Raw genomic sequence first — 24,218 nt, 5'->3', positions numbered from 1 at the left:
TTATGACGCAGGAATGTGCTCTACGCATCTCGTTAATATACACTATAAACAGCAGCTACGCTAATTATTCTTTTTATTTTTTATACTCATCCCGAGGCCCCCAGAGATTATGCAGTGCCACTGATGCGATTCTGTGAAGAGATGATCCCAAGGTTTCCACAATCTCAGACCAGGCCGCATTCTGAGCAGCTGCTGTGGTGGTCATGGAGGAGTAGAGAGCATGCGTCTGATTCCTGTGAGACTCCAGAGACAGCCAAGTATTCGCTGACGTCCAGCATTCTCCAGCCTCCAGCGCCTAGACTGCAGCTCTGCACAAGATGTTTGGCCATAGGAGAAATGGTCGTGCCCACCTGAGCCTAGTTTCTCTCAAGGTTTTTTTATCCTTAACTTTCGCCAATTGGTGAAGTTTTTTCCTTAACGCTGTCGCCACTGGCTTGCATGGTTCGGGACTTGTAGAACTTCGCACCGATAGATTGCTCTTCAGTGTTTGGACTCTCAGCAGTGAATATTAAAACACACTGAACTGAACAAATTGAAACTTAAACTCTGAAACACTGTTTCAATTCACTATAATCTTCTATGTGAAGCTGCTTTAACACAATCTACATTGTAAAAGCGCTATAGAAATAAAGCTGAATTGAATTGAAAATGAATGAATGAATGAACAATGTTGGAATTTAATATAAAATAAAAAACATTTAGGAGAAATCGAAACTGTAGCAATTTGGATTTTTGTTAATGTTATTATATTGCAAAATTTTATATCGTCAAAAACGATTTTAGTGTAAATCTAGTTGTCATACATGAGACTTAATCTTTCTGATGGGTCTAAATCTTTAATAAAACATGCACTTGCTGCTGTGATTTGTGTTGTTTGGCTCCATCATGATCTAAACCAACACACACACACACACACGCGCAGACAGCGCTTTGACTATGGGGATGAATGAAGATCTGCCCAGGTGACTTTGTCTCTCTGACCTGTTCTGGCCCACTGCTCTTCTTATCTAGCGATTCATCCTCAAGACCTCTGCCAGTATTTGTTCTGACATTTTAATTAAAATAGTACTAGCTCATTCCTGTGATAAAAAGGCAGTGTGTCGCCCAGCAGGGCCACGCACCCCGCAGCGGCCCCGCACCTGAGCACACATGCTTACACACACAAACAATTACAACCATTCTATTTAGTCGGGCCAAAGAAGTACTTCAGTTCAAAACAAGAATCAATATAAAAAGGAATTGCTTCAGGGGAGAATGCGTGAATGACTGGAAAGTGATAAAGATTAAAGGTGTGGTAAAATGACTGAGTTTGTTAGATGAGGATGCCATAGATTTGATGATCTTGATCCTACTGTTATTACAGCTCAACAAAATTGAAAGTTGTCATCATTTGCTCACCCTTCAGTTGTTCCAAACCTATTTAAGTTTCTTTCTTCTATTCTCACAATAGAAATTTTGAAAAATGATAGTTGCTGGGAACCATTGACTTCCATAACATTTTGTTCTTTGTATGTAAGTCAATGAGCATTCTTTAAAATATCTTTGTGTTCAACAGAAGAAATAAACTTTTAAAAGGTGTAAAATGATTTTCATTTTAGGGTGAATAAAACATTTAAACATTGGTATACATTGGGTAATACTGAAATGACAGAAACATCGCAGATGTGCTTATTGCGATGTATCTTGTGGTAAGCACAAGTGCTGGCTTTCTTGTCCAAATATCTCTACCGATTTTTTTTAATGCTGAAATATGACCACGCAATGAGGCAATGTTTCAGAAGCCATAAGACTGCTTGAAGTAATGACATAATAGTTTGATTCTTTTTTTATATGATTATTATACATCATTTGTATTACATTATTTATGTTGATAGAACTATATTAGTGAAGCAAACCAGCGGTGAAACTTAATTCTTTTAGTTTGTTTGCATTGTTAAAATGTTTGATTTGTTTTATGCAACAGTAAATCATGGCTTGAAAATGTTCATTCAAGTTGTAGGGAAGCTTTCTATTCCCTGAAATATATATATATATATTATTTTAATGGAAAATAAATACTGCATTATGTAGCATCGCATATCCCAAGGAAGCAAAAGAAAAGAGAAGAAACAAAAAGAAAGAGAAGGAAAAAAAGGAGAAGAAAGACAGAAAAAAGGAAGGAAAAAAAGAAACGAAAAGGAAAGATAGGAAGAAAAAAGGAAATACATAAAAGAAAGGAAAAAAAAAGAAGGAAAAAAGAAACCAAAGGAACAAAGAAAAAATAAACGAAAAGAACAAAGAAAGAAAGAAAGGAAAGGAAAGAAGAAAGAATGAATAAATGAAATAAAAGAAATAAGAAAAGAAAGAAAGAAAGAAAGGAAGAAAGAAAGAAAGAAAGAAAGAAAGAAAGAAAGAAAGAAAGAAAGAAAGAAAGAAAGGAAAAGAAGAAAAGAAAAAGCAAGAAAAAGGAAAGTATACTGGAAGAAAAGAAGGAAAGAAAGAAAAAGAATGAAGGAAGAAAGGAAAGAAGGAAGCAAAGAAAGAAACGAAAGGAATAAAGTAAAAAATCAAAGAAACAAAAAAAGGAAGAAGGAAATAAATTAAAGAAAAGAAAGAAAGAAGGAAGGAAATGTAGGAAAGGAAAGAAGGAAAAAAACAAAGAAAGAAGGAAAGAAAAAGAAAGAAAAGAAAGATAGAAAGGAAGGAAAAGAAAACAAAAGAAATGAAAAAAGAAAGAGACAAGGAAACGAAAAGAAGGAAAAAAGAAAGAAAAGAAGAAAGAAAGAAACAAACAAAGAAAGGAAAAGAATAAAAGAAACTAAAAAAAAATAAGAAAAAAAGAAGGAAATAAAAGAAGAAAGAGAAAAAAGAAGGAAAGGAAATAAGGAAGAAAGGAAGGAAGAGAAAGGAAAAGAAGGAAGGAGGAAAGGAAGGAAGAAAGAAAGAAGTAATTTGATCATTAGCCTTAATAACACAAACTAAATAATTTTAAAAACACTTAAACATTTTCAATTATTGGCAAAAAAGACTTGAATATATATAGTTTGTTTATTGGCCTTTGAGACCACTCTTCTCCAATTAATCTTAAATCAATATATTATATTAACTGAATCCAAACGTCTGAATTAGTCATATAAAATGAACCATACACCACTTAATTAACACCATAGAAGACATTAAAGGATGATGATTGTCTCTTCTTGCTCAGTTACTGTATAAGGATGTGTGCACTTTATCTTATAAAAAGAGGTTTGTCAGGCTACACTAACACAAAAAACATCTTGAAAACTTGTATTGCCATTTAGTTCCCACACTGTCATTTTACCACAACTATCACAAGTAGCATAAACGGGTCTACTTTTGGAATCAATGTGATTCTACCCTCATGATCTGAAGGTAACGTGAGGTCATATGTGACAGTTCGTGCTCAGATTCACTCTGAAGGAGCCAAGCAGACCCTGACAGAGCATAATGGGAATCAATGGGAGCAGCGCCTGGCCCTTGCCTGCCACACCACCATCAATATCAATCACTGTTATCGCCAATAACGTCTCTGTGTAAGCCCTTCACTGAATGTCACAGCAATACCAGCTCTTTCTTCTTTAAAGAGAAGAAGAGATGATCTCTCTTTGACACGGACGGCAAGGTTAGTTAAGTGCTGTTAGCAGGATGTATGGTGGATCTGTATGGCCAATCGGGGACAGAAGATGTTAATGAGTTTAAATGATGGGGAGTTTTTAACTGGAAGTGTAGGAGCTTGCTTGAGTCTTACCTTCTGAAGGATCTTCTCCCGGAGTGGTGGGAATGTGAAATAATTGAGATACTACTGGAGCAAGATCTTGCTGGGCCGTACCAGACGATGAACAGGTCAAGTGGACCAAACCTGTAAGGGATCACAAAATTCAAATGAAAATTCATTAATAAAAATATTGCTTTACAACAATAGCTTCAAAAAACATTGAATTGAGCATGGCAATCTGGGTTAAGAGAGTGTATGGGTGTTTCCCAGTACTGAGGGTATCTAACAGAGCTGGACTGGGACAAAACAATCAGCCCTGGCATTTTGGGCCAGAGCGGTCCACTACATTCAATCAAAATGCTACCCATCTGTGCACGCCCTTGAGTATGTTTACCAACTCCTATTCTAAAAAAGCACAAAAGCCATATATATATATAGGAAATAATCAGAGTTTACATATTACAAACTTGTACAAAATTTAATTTATTATTCTAATAAAATTATAATCCACACTGGAAATCCATCTTGTGTGTGTGTGTGTGTGTGTGTGTGTGTGTGCCTGTGTGTTTTGAGAGAGCCCATATTAAATAATGAACATAAAAACTGCCTGCTGATGCACACAGTTAATGTTGATTAACAAAATAAAGTTAAATAATAAAAGCAATGTGTCAGAGACCCTTAAAAAATGTTTAACTCATCAATAAAACATCAATGTAGTTTAAAGATTGTGTATAGTCAATAAAATGAACTTAAACGATTAAATAATACAACAAATATTTGTTTGGACCCAAACTACAAAACTAAAAAAAAAATAAAAAAATAAAAAAATGTATAATAATAATAAATGAATTAGTTTTGCTTAAGTTGCACACTAGTTTGGTCATGTATAAATATCATTATAACCATATTGTATAAATATTATTATAACTATATAGGCCTACATCTTGCTGACGATCAAAAACAAAATGTCATGATTTCACAGGCGATTGTCTTCTGACCGGGTGCATCTTAAAATATATGAATGACACTCATAGAGCTTAAGTAGCATACAGTTCTTTAGGATCTATAGAATTTGTAAAATAAAGAGTTGCAGGTTAAGGGAACAGCATGGGAAGAAGTTGCCGCAGGCCTTGGTGCAGATGAAAAGTAAAAATAAAAAGTATTTATAGATGCACGTTGCTTCTACTCTCCATAGGCGCGCTTGTCTGAAAGAGGCGAGACTCTTAACTATTTTGACAAATACACACCGATGTTGCACGCTTACACAGAGCCCAAAATGGGAGTTTGTGATTGGGTCAGCTCAATATCAATAAAGAAAAGAACCAATGGGCTGCAGATTATGTCATATGGGCCGGTCTGTTAAAAAAAAAAAAACATCATACTTTCAGAAAGTCACAGATCAAAGCATCCTCAATTATAGGCAGAATAAAACGACAGGCTGCTAAATGTTTTATTGGCCGATCAGATCATAAGAAGATGATCAGCCCGGCCCAAAAAGTACGCCGGCCCAGCGGGAAACTTCCCGGTCTACCAGATGGCCAGTCCACCCCTGGTATCTACTGCATAAAACATATGTTAAGCTACAGTACTTTGACACAATCTACATTGTAAAAGTGCTATAGAAATAATTTTGAACGGAATTGAACTGAAAATAATTGGCGACATCTGAAATAGAGACTAAGATGAAGGAGAACGAACAAAGCATGCACGCACACACAAACGCATAAAAGAACACACGCACACACGCATGAATGCACGAACAAACGAATGGACATGCACACACACAAACGAATGAACGAATCTGGGCTAACATCCTGAAGAATCATTGAAGAACTAAAGTTAGACTCTTAAAGTACACATGAAAGCGATCCAAAAGAGCGGGCAGCAAAATTCAAAACAACAAATCTCAATCCTCGCAAAGGTCTGAAAAGTTCTACTAAGTGGGATCTGTGGAAATGTCCTGGATAATCCCGAGAGTTCACACACACCACTTCCAGGCTTATCATTACTTCTTCAGCGGTCTGCGGTACAATACTGTGCGTGTGAGGATCAAAGAGAAGAATTGTAGTGCACGCAGCTCAGGGCGGAATACAGGCTCTGTGTCACACAATGGAGAGGTGCACAGATGTAGGCATCTCCAGTGGGACAGAAGGTGCAGCTTCGCTAAAGGCTTTAAAGACACACGGGACACACGCCAACTTGAAAAAAAAATGACTTGCTACAGCCAAAGACACTCTAGAGGCTGATTTTAAAAGTCCTGGAGAGTTAAAAGTTAACACTTTTGCAGTGCAAGGTGGATTAATACCATGTTATGGACATATACTGTTTTGTATAGAATCTTAAACAAAATATACGGTGAATGCTTTGAAAATGTATTTGTCATCCTGTGAAATGTTTATTTAAAAACATTTTTTGCAAGAGCTGGTAAGCTGATTTTTTTTACAACATATTTTTACTCACAATAGTGTTATAAACTAATTTCGAACTTTTTTTGTCTTTACTATGATGACAGTAGGAATGGGACGGCTCATGAAAAAATAAAATTGTCATTTATGACAGTTCGGAACCATGTTATCTAACATTTATCTCATTGGCAATATCGTAACTGCGTTGTAAAGATTGTTGCCAGATTAAAGGCTGGTTTAAACTGGTGCCGCGTCCCTGAACCCAAGTCTTTTATACTTGATGCGTTCGCCGTTGTGATATTCTTTAAAACAACAGGGGGCGGCCAAAAGAAACCGGCCGTAAAATCGAACAAATAAACAGAGAAGTAGGAAGTTTCCAGAACTAAATCATATCATTAATATCATTCAAGATTTTAAACAAATTATTTTTTAAAATCATTTTAATGATTACAAAGATTTTTATAACCATTCAAGATTTTTTAAAATCAAACTTTGATGCGTCACTTGCTTTTGTTCATACGGACAGTTCTACCTATTAAAGTGTATTAAAATATTAATGACAACAGAACATGGGTTGCTCTACAAATAAATATATTTTTTTTTATCACGGAAAGAATAAAAGCAAAAAAGTACATTTAATTAAAAAAATACAGATTTTTTTTTAATTATTATTATTATTTAGCCCACTCAGCAATTTACACATTACTCTCTAGCTAGTTTGTACTTATATAAAAAAATAATTTGTTTACTTATAAGCTAAAAACGCAATAACGGTCCAACAGTCCTGACCATTATCACCTATAAAGCCTAGAAAAACAGGGCATTAGTATATTGTAAAGTGATAGCTTCAAATTTTCTTTTCCAGTCATCAAAGAAATAACTTGTTACTTCATTTTAATTTTGTAATTATTAAATGGTTTTAAATTTAAAATTGTACTATATACAGTTGAAGTCAGAATTATTAGCCCCCCTTTGAATTTTTTTTTCTTTTTTAAATATTTCCCAAAAGATGATTAATAGAGCAAGGAAATTTTCACAGTATGTCTGATAATATTTATTCTTTTGGAGGAAGTCTTATTTGTTTTATTTTGGCTAGAATAAAAGCCGTTAAAAAACAAACAAACATTAAAGTCAAAATTGTTAGCCCCTTTAAGCTATATATTTTTTGATAGTCTACAGAACAAACCATCGTTATACAATAACTTGCCTAATTACCCTAACCTGCCTAGTTAACCTAATTAACCTAGTTAAGCCTTTAAATGTCACTTTAAGCTGTATAGAAGTGTCTTGAAAAATATCTAGTCAAATATCATTTACAGTCATCATGGCAAACATAAAATAAATCAGTTATAAGAAATTTGTTATTAAAACTATTATGTTTAGAAATACCATATGCAAAATAGGGGCTCTTTAAATATTTATGAATAGGACTGGCAGGACCATCAAATTATTTAGAAATCGAGGTGTGAATTGTTTTTTTTTTGCAATTTAGTTTGACGGCACTAGTGGCTCAAAAAAAGAAAAATCACATGGTTCACTTTAAAAGTCTACAATCAGTGGTCTTGGAGTAACTGTGATTCCTTGAGGACACATTCAACATACCTAGCAGTGGAACTAAAGCAGTCGTGTCAAAAGTGGTTAATGATAAATAAAGACCATCTTCTCCTCTGAACGCATGTCTGTCACGCTCATCATCATCCGCTGATTGCAAGGGATGCACTGAGGTAGAAGTGCATTACTTAAAGAGGAACGGCTACGATCCATCTCCCTGTGGGATTGGGATATAGCAAAGCAAACCATAGATCTGATCCAGCTTCCTTTCATTTCCCCCTGAACTCAATTCCCAGGGAGAGAGAGAGGAAGTGGAGTTCCGCTGATTAAGCTTTTCATTCCCTCGTGAGGACGGAGTCAGTCGCTGGGGTCCGCGCCAAGACCGATATACCTCTATATCTCCAACTGATCTATTCCTTTCATGATGATTGATAGCAAAATGGCACCAGTATAACCAACACGATAACTTTCATAAATAACAAAAATACAGTTAATGATGGAGTCATCATTGAGGTGGGCAGTCAACTGTGTGCTTTGAAGGACAATTTTGACATTTGGCTTCGTTTAAGGAACGTCAATGTGATTTGGAAGATCAGCAATAGCTCAAACTTTGTTTTGCAAAAAAAACTAGTTTATTTATACTACCAGTTAAAAGTTTTCAATTATTAAACATTTTAAAGGAACTTAGAACTCAAATCCTCTTGATCTTTTGACATATAAGCGGTCACTGTACCATAAAAATATTCGGTATACACTACCTGACAAAAGTCTTGTTGCCTATACAAGTTTTCTGAACAACAAATAATAACTTGACATCTAGTTGATCATTTGGTATCAGAAGTAGCTAATATGAAAGACAAATAATATTGTGTATGACTCCCATGAGCTTGGACGACTGAATCCATACATCTCTGCAATGACTTAAATAACTTAATAAAGTCATCTGGAATGGAAAAGAAAGCCTTCTTGCAGGACTCCCAGAGTTCATCAAGATTATTTAGATTCATCTTCAATGGCTCCATCTTCATCTTACCCCAGACATGCTCAATAATGTTCATACCTGGTGACTAGGCTGGCCAATCCTGGAGCATTTTGACCTTCTTTCCTTTCAGGAACTTTGATGTGGAGGCTGAAGTGTAAGAAGGAGCGCTATCCTGCTGAAGAATTTGTCCTCTCCTGTGGTCTGTAATGTAATGGGCAGCACAAATGTCTTGATAGCTCAGGCTGGTGATGTTGCCTTCCACTCTGCAGAGCTCTCACACGCCCTCATACTAAATGTAACGCCAAATCATGATTTTTCCTTTAACAAACTTGACTTATTTCTGTAAGAATCCATGCCAAGAGTCCATGCCGGTTCCAATAGGTCTTCTGTAGTATTTGTGATGATTGGGATGCAGCTTAAAAGATGATTTATCTGCTCCTTTTCCAAATGATCAACTAGAAAATCGAGGTTATTTGTTGCTCTTATAACTGGGATTGACAACAAGACTTTTGTCAGCTAGTGTATAATGCCATGAAAGTCCTTCCTGTACTTAACATTTCACTTACAATTAATACTTACAATGTCCTAAAATGCTAATGATGATTTTTTGAATGTATTATTTTCAGAAACTGTGACCGTTTCAAACAGTCATGTTCAAAAAACTTCAATACAATTATCCATAATTGGTACAATTATCTATAAAATAGTACAATTCAATACTGGTAATGTTCAAACGCGGTTTCTGAAATATTGATGTATTATTTGTCAGTTCATGTATAAGATTCAAATGAAAGATTTTTAAATCATGAATTTCTTTCAGTTTTTGAAAGCAGCACAGTACAGTTTTTTAAATAAAACCATAAACTCAATAAAACATATCAAGCACTTTCAATGATCTATATTTGTTTTTAAGTATATCCAGGATTTGAATTCATATGCCTATAATTCAAGTATTTTCAAGAAGCCTGTATTGAGCTCAAAACATTTGAGATAGTCAAAAATATTGAAGCTAGTCTGCCAAAATAACATGTTGTGGAATGTGCCACTTCATTATGTAATAGTGTGGCTAAATGCCATTTATGCAGAAAATCAACACCTCTGCCAGTGTCAGGACTCTTTGCTCTTCTTTATTATCATTTTGGTGACAGAGTCTAGACAGTGCTCCAGTTTTGTCCTGAATGTAGCGCTTGTCTCGAGTTTGCTTAGGCCATGCATTCATTTCATATCTGTGTCTTTCTTTTGAATGTGTGCTCTTGGTTAAGCTTGAGTCCTACCTTCTCTCGTTATTGTTTTTATACTGTGTGCACAATCTTGGACAGGTTTGAATAGCATTCTCTCTTGTCCTTATAATAACAACAACAAACAATACAATTAATAAACTTAATTTTCTATTGCGCCTTTAAAGGAACATCATAAAGCATTTTACACAGAAGATAAACATAATTTAAAAAAAGATAAAAACCACAATAATTATAAAAAGGTCAAATTCTCCCATTCTCCCAAAGGTCAAAGATCTCCCATGGAATGTAAACCAGTAGGGGGTTCCACTAAAACAGGGATTCTCAACTGTTGTGCCGCAAAATTAAAATTACCTCTCAATATTATACTGTAATTTTAGGATTTTATTATTAATATGCTGTATTAAAATGGAAGTAATGCACTTTCTCTTGTTCTCTGATTGATAACTTCAAATTCAGCGCAAAAGCAGCCTCATGATCGCGTCTCCAACTAGTACACGTAAGTCTGTTCGTTCACAAACTATGCATGAAATGAAAGTCTCTCTTTGTGTTTCATTTAATATATAACCGCATAGATTTTCAATTTAATGTCCTGTGAGTGTTAATGGACATAATGGACCGTAAATCATATTTTACTAGATATTTTTCAAGACACTTATATTCAAGTGACATTTAAAGGTTTCACTAGGTTAATTATGTTAACTAGGCAGGTTAGGGTAATTAGGCAAGTTATTGTATAACGATGGTTTGTCCTTAATGGGGCTAATAATTTTGTCCTTAAAATGGTTTTTAAAAATTAAAAACTGCTTTTATTTTAGCTGAAATAAAACAAATAAGACTTTCTCCAGAAGAAAAAACATTATCAGACATACTGTGAAAATTTCCTTGCTCTGTTTAACATAATTTGGGTAATATTTAAAAAAGACAAAAAAAAAAAAAATCAAAGGGGGGCTAATAATTCTGATTTCAACTCTAAATATTTGTTAATAAACAAATGAGCATTTCATACAAACAAATTAGATGTCAGACAGGTGGGCCTCCAAAAATTGGTTGAGAACCCCTGTTCTAAAAGAACCTAATAAATAGTTAACAGTTGGGATAAATAATGAGGATCCAAAGCATGCAAAGCTTTACAAGCCAATATGAGAATTTTTAAATCTATCTTAATTCTGATATGAAGCCATTGCAATTGACTCTAAAGGCCAGGATGCACCAAGCCACAGGCAAACAACTAGCACTGACAAAACCCAACAGTGTTGGCGCCTTTAAATTGCAATTTAAGCTGAATGGTAGTACATAGCAAAAAAGCAAGTAAAATATTATGCTCAGTCATCATGGCAAAAACAAATGAATTATTATTATAACTATTATGTTTTTAAAAAAGCTTTCCAAAATCTTCCCTCTGTTAAACAGCATTTAGGAAATAATAAAAAAAATTCTGTACTGTATACAAGCTTCATTCACTCATTCATTTTATTTTCATTCATTTTCTGTCGCCACAGCAGAATGAACCGGCAACTTATCCAGCATGTTTTACTCAGCGGATGCCCTTCCTGCCGCAACCCATCACTGGAAAACACCCATACACTCTCACGTTCATAGTCATACACAGCAGCCAATTAAGCTCACCCAATTCATCTATAGCGCATGTCTTTGGACTCGCGCTGAAAACCTGGTGGAAACCCACGCAAACACGGGAAAAACATGCAAACATCACACAGACATGCCAAGTAACACAGCCGAGGCTCAAACCAGTGACCTTCTTGCTGTGAGGTGGCAGCACTACCCACTGCGCTGCCCTGTTTATAAGCTTTATTTACTAAATTGAATTTTTTATGTTCCTACTTAATATTGCAAATTAAATGTAAATCAAATGTTTAACATTGTCTGATGAAGAGCCGGCGGCTCGAAACGTTACACGCTCTGTGTCAGCCTTTTTAATTTAATAAATTTGTATTTTTGGAGCCTTGGTGTTGCCGCCTTTGATTTACATTTAATTTGCACTTTTTGCGGTTTTGGCTGAGCACCCAATTAGGAGAGATGTGCGTGCTTTTGTACAGTTTTTTTCCTACCTAATATTGCACAATTTTTATTGTGTAAATATTGATACACTGGCAGAAATGAGAACTGTAAATTGTTTGGAACTCATTATCTTCAAGTAAGCAAGAAGGGTCAGGGTTTACATCCTGTTACAACTTTTCAATAATGCGTAACACGGTGCATTTACAATATGATTAAGGTAGAATGTATACTTGATGCAGTTTGTGTGATCGCTGTTTATGAAATGAAACAACTTACAGGTGCCAGGCATGCAGGTCATGGAGGACGAACACAGCTCAACCATCCTCACAGCTGGTCCAGAAGATTCCACAGGAGGAACGGTCACCAAAGAGATCTACCAGTAAATATGGAAAAACAGTACTACTTAAAGGAATTGTTCACCTTAAAATGAAATTTCTGTCATCATTTGCTTGGCACACAACTTTCTTCTGCTGAACACAAATAAATTTATTTAGCAAACTGCTAGTCATTGATTATATAGTATTTGTTTTTCCTACTATGAATGTCATTGGCTACCAGTTTCCATTATTATTCAAAATATATTTGTTTAATTCAACCAAGCGGTAACATCCCAATCTCCCTTGTCAAGCTAATACGGATGTGACTGAAACTGCAATTTATCGAAATTCAGCTAGACCCGGCTGCAACATAGAGCACATTTTTAATGACTCCATTGTTAAAATGGCCAACTTTACAGCAGAAAATATGGTGTTTACAGCCTGGTACAAAAAATATTTTGGGGTATATAGCTAATATTACACTTCATGACAACTGTGAAGGGGGTAAATTTTTATTTTTATACCTCATCCGTTTTATTTATATTACGTCTGAATAAATAAGGGTGTGGCCACTTGAGTGACACCTAGGTCTCGCTGCTCACCGACTACATTTCACTATATACTGTATAGTCAATATACAGTGCATCCGGAAAGTATTCATAGCGCTTCACATTCCGTACTATTTTATATTACAGCATTATTTCAAAAATGGATTAAATTAATTTATTTCCTCAAAATTCTACACACAATACCCCATAATCACAATGTGAAAATATTTTTTTGAAATTGTTGCAATTTATTCAAAATAAAAAAACCTGAAAAAATGAAAATCACATGTACATAAGCATTCACAGCCTTTGCTTAATACTTAGTTGATGCACCTTAGGCAGCAATTACAGCCTTAAGTCTTTTTGAATATGATGCCACAAGCTTGGCACGCCTGTCTTTGGGAATTTTTGCTTATTACGCCTGTTTCACACCGCAAGCGTCAGAGGCGCGTGAGCAGAGGGTGAGCAGCGCGTGTGTTTTCGGCGTTCATGTTAACAGATTAGAGCTTTCATACCGCACGCAGCAGCAGCGCGTCAGAGCGAGGCGTGAGCGTCGCCGAAGCAGCAATGCAGCGATAGTTTCGGCGCTGGGTCTATTTTTGACGCGCTGCTCACGCTCAATTAAAGTGACAGTGCATTGATAATGACCAAAACACATTGAATGACAGTAAAAACTAGCAATTTTACCCAATAAATGCGTTAATAATGTCAAATGGTTTATATATAGTCATTCAAATGAACTTAAAACGATTAAAAACGGCAACAAACATTTATTTAGGCCCGAACTACAAAACCAAATGTAAAACAATTTTAGTATCAGTTTTGCTTAAGTTGCACACTAGTGTTGTAGGAGAGGGGAAATGGAATATTTACGGGATTTGTAGTCCATAGCGAAGTGTATTGTGGGTAGTGTAGTTCGACACGCATGCTGGATTATGTGAGCTCGCTGTGTTCTGTGCAGCTAAGCAGAGCAAGTAAAGTTTTAATCGGCTTTGTTTTATGTTCACTCGAACTATTCCTACCGGGAGCTGTTTGAATCTGTTGAATCTGACAACACGAAAATAAGTAAAAGAATGGCATGCATTGGTTACTTTTGTCCGTCTCATCCTCTGCACGAGCATGAATTAACGAGCTGTTATTCTGCCGCTGGACATCACTGAAGCGGAAAAAGTAACACTAGTTTGATCATGTATAAATATCATTATAACTATATTGTATAAATATGATTATAACTAGGTCTACAGCAACCTGATAATCAAAAAACAAATGACATGATATCACAGGCGATTGTCCTCTGACTGTAGACACTTCTCATATAAGTTAGCTTGAAAAGCATACAGTACTATTTGATCTATAAAATTTGTAAAATAAACATTTGCAGGTTAAAGAAACAGCATAGGAGGGGCCTTGGTGCAGATGAAAAGTTTAAAAAGTCTATTTGTATATAGAGAGACATGGGTAACTAGATAGAATAGACAGAGATAGGTTGATCTCTGCAGCAGCTGCCGAAGAGCTGCGCGCTGCAGACGCAGCTGGTGTGAAAGGCAAACGCCTGCGTGCTGCTACTGCTCGACATACGCGCTGCTCACGCTCTGCTCACGCGCCGCTGACGCTTGCGGTGTAAAACAGACGTTACTCTTTGCTGTACCTCTCAAGCTATATCAGGTTAGATGGGAAGCGACGGTGTACAGCCATTTTCAGATCTCTCCAGAGATGTTCAATTGGATTTAGGGCTGGGCATTGGCGGGGCCTCTCAAGGCCATTCACAGAGTTGTTGTGAAGCCACTCCATTGATAATTTGGCCGTGTGCTTTAGGTCATTGTCCTGCTGGAAGATGAACCGTCCCCGCAGTCTGAGAACAAGAGCACTGTGAAGCAGGTTTTCATTCAGGATGTCTCTACATTGCTGCATTCATCTTTCCCTCTATCCTGACAAGTCTTACAGTTCCTGTTGCTGAAAAACATGCCCACAGCATGATGCTGCCACCACCATGCTTCACTGTAGGAATGATATTAGACTGGCGATGAGTGGTGTCTGGTTTTCTCCAAACGTTACGTCCGGCATTCACTCCAAAGAATTTAAGCTTAGTCTCATCAGACCAGAGAATTTAGTTTCTTATGGTCTGAGAGTCCTTCAGATGCCTTTTAGCAAATTCCAGGTGGGGAGTGACTTCTGTCTGGCCACTCGACCATACAGGCCTGATTGGTGTATTGCTGCACAGATGATTGTCCTCCTGTAAGGTTCTTCTCTCTCCACAGAAGAACGCTAGGGCTCACACAGAGTGACCATCGGGTTATTGATCATCTCTCTGACTAAGGCCCTTCTCCCCCAATCACTCAGCTTAGATGGTTGGCCAGCTCGAGGAAGAGTCCGGGTGGTTCCAAACATCTTCCACTTATGGATGATGGAGGCCGCTGTGCTCATTGGTACTGTCAGAGCAGCAAAAAAAATTTTTGTAACCTTCCCCAGCCTTGTGCCTTGAGACGATCCTGTCTCGGAGGTCTAGAGAGAACTCCTTTGTCTTCATGCTTGTTTTGTGCTTTGACATGCACTGCAAACCCTGGGACCTTATATAGACAGGTGTATGCCTTTTCAAATCATGTCCAATCAACTAAATTTACCACAGGTAAACTCTAATTAAGCTGCTGAAACATCTCAAGAACTATCAGTGGAAACAGAATGTACCTGAGCTCAATTTAGATCTTCATTTAACCACCTTCAAGCCATCCTTGATGTGTATGACTTTCTCCTTTCAGATTTTTTCTTGGCTCTTTCATGGTGTATAATGTTGTTGGCTAGTTGATTTTATTTTAAAGCATCTAAAATAGCATATATTAGTCATCACTGATCATCTATACATTAAACTAAATTAAATGAGCGTTAAACGAAACTAATTAAACTAAATTTACTTCATTGAACTAAACCACACACCGCCAGAGGGTTATTGCATGTGAGGGCCAGACAGAATCTGCAGACATTTTTTACTATTTCTGTGCAGAATGTTGTAAAAATCTCCAGATGTATGTGGAATGATTACGAGAGTAAGGTAACTAAAAGCTTAACAAATTAAATAAAGAAACATAGAAAAGGTTTAAGCTTTACAATGCAAATTCAATAAGAAACACTTGTTTAGTAAACAAAGTCTATCATTTAATTTATCTACCAAGATAATTATTACTTTACAAAACGTTTTGTACATAAAATCATAAGAACTATTGCATCTAATTTAATAATATTATTGACAATAAAACCTGACTACATATATACGAAAGATTTAAGCACTTTTAAAAGCTTCTAAATAAAAGTCACTACACAACACCATTAGCATGGAAGAGGCAGAATAAAATGTAAAACTTCTCCGAACGTGTTAATCTGAAAGAAAAAATATACATTGTCGATGGCTTAAAGGTTATTAAATTATAGGGTCATTTTAATTCATATTTTTGGGTGAACTATTCCTTAAAGCCATGGGTGTCAAACTCAGTTCCTGAAGGGCCGCTGCTCTTCATAGTTTAGTTCCAACCTTGCTTCAACACACTGTCAGTTTTAAACAAGCCTGAAGGACCCGATTAGTTTGATCAGGTGTTTAATTAGGGTTGGAACTAAACTGTGCAGAGCTGCGGCCCACTAGGAACTGAGTTTGAAACCTGTGTTTTAAGCAAATACTGAGATAGTATGTCAAATTATAGAGCAGGGAGGACAAAGCAACACAAGCTACATGTTTTGAAGGCTGTATTAACCTTATTGTGCAATGCGGATTCATTTTTGCGATTGTTTTGGAACTTCTGATTCAGTCGGGTATGTGAGAAATGACTTGAAATGACTTTGGGTATGGGAGAAATGACTAGGCATAATCAACGACACAAAATAATAGAACTACTTGCTCTACAAACAAGTGTGTTCATAAATATACATCGGGAAACACCATTTTTCTTAGAAAACATTAAAACAAAGGTGCTGTTGACTTGAAATTTTCACCAGATGTTGGTAACAACCAAAGAAATCCACATATGGAAAGAAAACAAATGTAATAAGTTTACAAATTAAGTTATGCGCAATAAAATGAAACAACGAATGAAATAAGTATTGAGCACATAAAGAAAGGAAGGTGTAGAAAGGCAGTGAAAGACCAGACAGCAGCTGAAATCTCTCAATAGTTATTCAGAAACCCTCTGGCCTTCCTCATTGTAAATTAATATTAGCTGCTTCGATCCAACATCTACATTAGAAGGATGATGCAGATGAATCCAGGGAGGACATTTTAGCAAGACAACGATTCAAAACACAGCAAAGTAACCGCTCAAATGCTTTCATAGAAAGAAAATCAAGCTGTGGAATGGCCCAGCCAATTACCTGACTTGAATCCAATAGAGAATACAAAATAAAGATCAGATTTGATAGACGAGACCCACAAAACCAAAGATTTTTACACTCTTTTGAATGTGACTTTATTCTTTATATGAGAGGTGTCGTTAAGCTGCCATTACCAAAAAGCCTTTTATATAAAGCGATGTTAAATACGCCTCAATACAGGATCTTTATAATCCCTCTATTGCACTCCAGACAATGTTTATACACAGTTGTTGGGTTAAAACTGCTAGTAAATTCAAGTCTAAGTGTGAGAAGACAACACACAGAAAGTGTGAAAGAGTAAGCGTTGACCGAACACTCGTTTGGCGACTGTCATTCCAAAGGACGAGCGGCTAATTAAAACCAACCTGAATATTTAATTACGTTTTGTCACGCACAGTCATGTAATATTCCATTTCCACACTGTGTCAAGACACTGATATTAATTTCTGTTCGCCGAGGCTAATGAGCATAAATTACACCCACTTTTCCTTCCTCTCCTGATCTGCTTTGAATATTCAAGCACGGATTCCTGACGGGGAGCAAATTGGGCTGAGATTCAAAAGGTATGCTCGCTTATTGCCGTACTCTGGTGGACAGCACTCAAATTAGCCTAAGAAGACGCCCGCGTGTCACTATCCATCTCAAAACAGAGCGATTTATTTATTCAATTCTAAACCAGTAAAAGCAAACAGAATTACTGTCCTTTCATTGAACCAGTTATTTTTTGCCTCTTGTAATTCACTTTGGAACGTTACGCTCAAGAACGGGATGTCAGAACTATTGTAACGATCCCACAAATCGGCTCTGATGTTTTGTTGCTTCTATGCCTGCCAAATCTTGGACGTGTCCCAAGTATCCATCGAAATGTGATGTGCGGCATAAAAAAGATGTAATGCAATACAAGTTGAAAAGCAAAAGTGCAAGGCTGGCAAGAAACGCACCGCACAAACACACACACACAGCGGAGATGGGTCAATGCCCTTAAAATGCGCATGTGGATATGCAAGAAAGCATTAAAAGGAAAGGCAGATAGCGAGAGGGAGGGAGGGAGGGAGGGAGAGAGAGAGAGAGAAAGACAGACATAACCAACAGAATGAACCAAAAGGATGAACAAAAATAATAAAAATGTGAATTAATAAAATGAAAAAAAAAATGATAACAAATGTGACATTGGATATTTTCAAGAATGAACTTTAGATACAACTATTTGAAAATTGGAGGTTTTAAAAAAAAATCTAAATATTGAGAAAATCACCTTGTAAAGTTGTCTACACACCGGCCTCTTTATTAGGTACACCTGTCCAACTGCTTGTTAACGCAAATTTGTAATTAGCCAATCACATGGCAGCAACTCAATGCATTTAGGTATGTAGATGTGGTCAAGACAATCTGCTGCAGTTCAAACCGAGCATCCAACACACGTCCAACCTTGAGGCAGATGGGCTACAGCAGCAGAAGACCACACCGGGTGCCACTCCTGTTAGCCAAGAACAATAAACTAAGGCTGCAATTTACACAGACTCACCAAAATGGGAAAATAGAAGATTGGAAAAATGTTGCCTGGTCTGACGAGACCCAATTTCTGCTGCGACATTCTGATGCTAGGGTCAAAATTTGGTGTCAACAATGTGAAAGCATGGATCCATCCTGCCTTGTATCAAGGGTTTAGGCTGGTGGTGGTGTAATGGTGTGGGCGATGTTTTCTAGGCACACTTTAGGCCCATTAGTACCAATTGAGAATTGTGTCAACGCGACAGCCTTGTATTGCTGCTGACCATGTCCATCCCTTTATGACCACAGTGTACCCATCTTCTGATGGCTACTTCCAGCAGGATAATGCACCATGTCATAAAGTGCTAATCATCTCAAACTGGTTTCTTGAACATAGCATTGAGTTCACTGTACTCAAATGGCCTCCACAGTCACCAGATCTCGGTCCAATAGAGCACCTTTGGATTGTGATGGAACTGGGTATTTGCATCATGGATGTGCAGTTGACAAATCTGCAGAAACTGTGTGATGCTATCACATCAATATGGACCAACATCTCTGAGAAATATTTCCAGTACCTTGTTAAATTTATGCCATGGAGGATTAAGGCAGTTCTGAGGACAAAAGGGGGTCCAACCCAGTACTAGTAAGGTGTACCTAACAAAGGGGCCAGTGAGTGTACATATATAAAATGCTTAGCAATGCACATTCCTAATAATTTTTGATAAATATTTACATATTTAGCAGTAGTACATAATCAAAATTTTCATTTAAGATGATCTTAATCCTAATGATCTTTGGCATGAAAAATAAATATAGAACCATAAAACATAATTTTGGCTATTCATCAAAAATATAGCCATGCAACATAAGATAAAAAAAAACATGGTTTGGTTGTCCAGGCTCATAAATCACAGATTAAATTTGTTACAACAACAGTTAAATGACAATTAACAATTTAATTAACAACAATTAAATGAAATAAAAGAGGGGGGGGGGGGGGGGTTATGAAAAAAGGAACAAATGAACAGACAACTACATACATTAAAAAGAAACAAGAAATGGTGCTTTATACCTGCTGGTCAGATTCTGAAGGCAGCACAGATCTGTCTGTGATTAACACTGCTCGAGATATCTGCCTGTGAAATCGATGAAACAGATTTGGAATTAAAATCCTCAAAAAAGAAAAGGTGAATAAGAACAAGAATGATTACAGGCAGAGAGCATATATAATGAATCATATTATCTGAAATAAGAAAATTCTAAATGACCCTAATCACACATCGCTTTTTCAATTTACAGTAATCGCAATGAACAGACCATCCAAAAATCTTCTCTCATATCATTTATGAACCTGTAGAACACTTTTTTGTGTGTCTGGCATAATGGATTTGGTTTGTGAAACTCACAACCCAGTGAGAATTGGCATCACTAACCTTGCAAGTATGGGCATGTGTTCGATACAACACTACCTTACAAAAGTCTTGTCGTCTATCCCAGTTGTAAGAGTAACAAATAACAACTTCTTGTTGATCATTTGAAAAAGTGGTAGAAGGTCGACTTTTCAGATGAATCATTTGTTAAGCTGCATCAGAATCATCATTAATACTGCAGAAAACCTATTGGAACTGGCATGACCCAAGATTTTTATAGATATCAGTCAAGTTTGGTGAAGGAAAAGTCATGGTTTGGGGTTACATTCAGTATGGGGGCATGCGAGAGATCTGCAGAGTGGATGGCAACATCAACAACCTGAGGAAAAAAGACATTTGTTCTGCCCATTACATTACAAACCACAGGAGAAGGTCAATTCTTCAGCAGGATAGCCCTCCTTATCATCAGCCTCCACATCAAAGTTCCTGAAAGCAAATAAGGTCAAGGTGCTCCAAGATTGGCCAGCCCAGTCACCAGATATGGACAATTTTGAGCAGGTCTGGGGTAAAATGAAGTATAAGGAATTAAATAAGAATCTAAAGAATCTTGATGAACTCTGGGAGTCCTGCAAGAACCCTTTCTTTGCCAAAGTTCAAAGTTTCAAATTTGTTTGAGTCATTGCAGAGATGTATGGATGCAGTCGTCCAAGCTCATGAGAGTCATACACAATATTAAATCTTTTTCCACTGCAGCATGACTTTATATTCTATACTGTACATTATTTCTGTTAAGTGACAAGACTTTTGTCTAAGCAAAGTCAGACCTTACTGTTCTAATTAAATAAGTAAAAATCAAAGCATGATCATATTTTATTTGGGTAAAATAAGTGTAATCTAGAGGCTTTTGCCTTTCATATAAGCCACTTCTGATAAGTTATAATTTGTTGTTCCTAAAATTTGGATAGGCGACAAGACTTTTGTCAGGTAGTGTACATGCTTTCACTGATAATTCTTCCACACCTGTTGTGTTTCCCAGATGAAATATAATTATAAAGGTTTGAAACAATGACAAACAGGCAATTTGTTTATTTTTATTTATATCATGGTGACAGATTATGCAGTGGACTAATCATATGGACTGCTTTTATAAGGATTTTATGATAGTTTTGGTGGCATTTATTACTATATATTGTATTTTGATAATATGGAATTTTGTGCCGTATGAACACTATTTAAAAACATCTGATTTTGCATTTCATGTCATACGCTTCAGCAATTATACAGATATTCTCGTAACTTTAACTGGAAAGTCAACCTTATTCAGAACACTGATTATAGAATGTGAAATGTAAACACTGAAGATTATAGACACTTTAGATCAGAAAAACAATATATGGCTTTTATGTACAAAATGACAGTTTCTCTTTAAAGGCACAGTATGTCATTTTTTCCACTAGACGGCACATAATCACAACAGACAAAGGAGTAATTTGATGATGTATTGACTGAGTGTGGAATCATGGGAGTGTTCGTCTTCATCACATCCTATGGGACTCTATACAGATATCATGTTGATAGATGAGCTAAAGAGCCCTATCATACACCCCGCGCAATAAGGCGCAAGACCTGTTTGCCCCAACTTGTTGCTATATTCAGACCAACGCAACCTTGATTTGCCCGTTTTCCACCAAGTTGTTTCAATAGAAAATTTATTTCAGTCCGGAAAAGAGGTGTGTTAAGGCACATTGTTGGCACGTTGCTAATTTGAGGAACTAAAATAGACTGTACAATAGACCAGCTTCAGTTGTGCGCCTCACTTACACATTGCCTAAAACACACAGGATGAACAGCAATACACAAATATCTTTACAAATGAAAAAAACATTTAAGGAATAAAATATTTTAAAATGTATTACTTTCTAAATAAATATAAAAACCCCTGTCTTCATGCCTTCTTCTTTAATTCCCAAACCTTCAAAGGCTTTTTTTTTTTAGTTATTCATGACAATTTGCTTTTGTATAATGTTAATATTATTATTAGTATTATTTATTATATGCATATTTATATTTGTTTTATTAAAAACAAGCTTACATTTGTCCACCTGTCAGGTTTTGCACCATATGTGGCATTGCATGTGTATATGGATAAAACTGAAACTGATAGATCTGAATATAGAAATAGTATTAAAAACAAATCTTTGCACTTAACAAACAAAATTAATTACGTAGGCTAATGTCTGTGCGTACAACACATTTCCTTATCCTCAAAAGAGAGAAAGAGAAAGTGAAAGTAAAGGCCGATTGGAAGAGGCTCATTCTATCCTTGCGCTGCAGATAGTCTGTTTAACTGTTTTTTCTCTCTAGTGATGTGTGCATGTTTTCCACTTACAAAGTCCACCATGTAAATAGCAAATGCACCATGGCGCAGCACAACCGACTTTTAAAGGGAATGGGAGATGAGACTCTGATTGGTTTATGCTCAAAACACACCCATACTTATTAAGAGTATAAGCTCAACCCTGTTAGACCATGCGCCGCAGAGCGTATTTTTGCTTCTTTAAAAAAAGCAAAAGTGGATTTGGACATGTCCTTAATGCTTTTGCGCCCAGTGCTTCAGCACCTAATATCATGTAATATTATCATTCAATATCATACCAATATCAATATGCAAAATGAGACCACTGAAGCAATTGCTGATGTTTTCTATAAATACAAAATGAAAATGGAGAGTGCAATACCTATATCATACATAAGTTCTAAATACTCCATCTGACTCTTCTGAGTTTTTTATTGTGACTGTTATTAACAATAGATCACTTTAAAAGTTTCCATGGTGATACATCAAGTGACACACCATAGCCCCAATGACTGATCCATACAGTATATCGTGCTTTGTTTCTTTTTTTTTATTTTATTGTCAAATATCTGGTATTTCGATTCTCAAATATGTATTCTATATATTCTTATAAACAGATTAATAATGATCATATTATTTGATACATGGCAGGTAGTTAGTCTATGCTGCAGGAGAAATCGGAACTGCTGGATTTACAACATGTTTATTAATTATTTTCTTCAGAACTAGATGAAAGGTACTGTCTGTTTAACTGGGAGAGGAATAGTGTAAATGTTCTAGTAACATAAACAGTGTGTATCTTACTTAAATAAAGCACATCGTCCAGTTATATTTAAAAATAATTATTATTTCCATCTCCATAGACATCAGCGTTTATTTTACTGACCTTAAATGTTATGTTTTGCTAGTAGTTAGGATATTTTAAAGTCTGAAACCTAAATAAAGGCTTTTTGTTTAAAGACACTGATAAATTTTGATATATGACAAGCAGGGTATGCATCTTTTTTATCTCTTTAAAGTTCATGATGTACTTTCTGAATGTTGTAATCACACCGGTGTGATCATAGGCTTCAGGGACCAGCCTAGACTGATCACACTGGTTTAATTATACGCGTCAAAGGGTTGATTTTGTTCACATGGCGATGCAGTCCATGTAACCATTTAAAATGTCTTATTTATTTGGATTTGTACATCATTTGAAACATTTGGGACTGCAAAATATATAACACTGTTTAATTGGCATTTGCATTTTGATACAAAAATCTTAGATATTGTGTCTTTAATTACAATAACGAATAGTAATGTCAATTTTTTGCATAGTTTTTTACCTGTAATCGATGCTCTCTCTTTGCTCCTCTCTGATGTAGGAATCTTCAACCACAAAATGACTGCAGCCGATCTTCTGGCCACGTGTATCAATCACTGCTTTAACTCTAAAATGTAAGAATACAGAAAAGGCATCAAGATAAAAAAAAATCCATGACCCAAATCAGCTTTCTTTTCCCCCACAGCCAACTTTAATCACAAAAGGGTGAGGTGATGGTCAGATTATGATGTGAAGATAAAATATTAAACACTAGATCATCATATATTAGCTGTCTCATTTTTCGAGGGTGAGGTGGTTACTTCTAAAAACTTATTTTAAAGAGAATGACTTGTAGGTTCATGCGTGTCACCATTGGACGTGGTGCTTTGGAATTAATACTGGTAGGTATGACATTATATATAGCTACCACGGAATAAATTGTCAACGGTAATAATTTTTTTTTATTCCATGTATACCGTGACATGTAAATAAGTGGCCATGGTTAATTCACAAGCTCTGAATGGATTTTACCTGTTATTTAGATTTAATGTTGTGGAG

The 24,218-nt window shown here is 36.1% G+C and overlaps 1 protein-coding gene across 1 annotated transcript in view; it reads right to left on the bottom strand.

Moving 5' to 3' along the window:
• Nucleotides 1-24,218, bottom strand: part of chm (CHM Rab escort protein) — a 107,564-nt gene that overhangs the window by 11,194 nt on the left and 72,152 nt on the right. The window contains 4 exon segments of the mRNA NM_203461.3: nt 3,752-3,862; nt 12,193-12,289; nt 19,701-19,764; nt 23,683-23,787. Coding sequence (NP_982286.2) covers nt 3,752-3,862; nt 12,193-12,289; nt 19,701-19,764; nt 23,683-23,787 — 377 coding nt within the window.

The sequence above is a fragment of the Danio rerio genome, chromosome 21 (genome assembly GCF_052040795.2).
Source record: "Danio rerio strain M-AB ecotype USA chromosome 21, GRCz13ab, whole genome shotgun sequence".
NCBI classification, from domain to species: domain Eukaryota; kingdom Metazoa; phylum Chordata; class Actinopteri; order Cypriniformes; family Danionidae; genus Danio; species Danio rerio.
The sequence above is the reverse complement of the archived record's forward strand: the minus strand, read 5'-3'. Positions and strand labels throughout refer to the sequence as shown.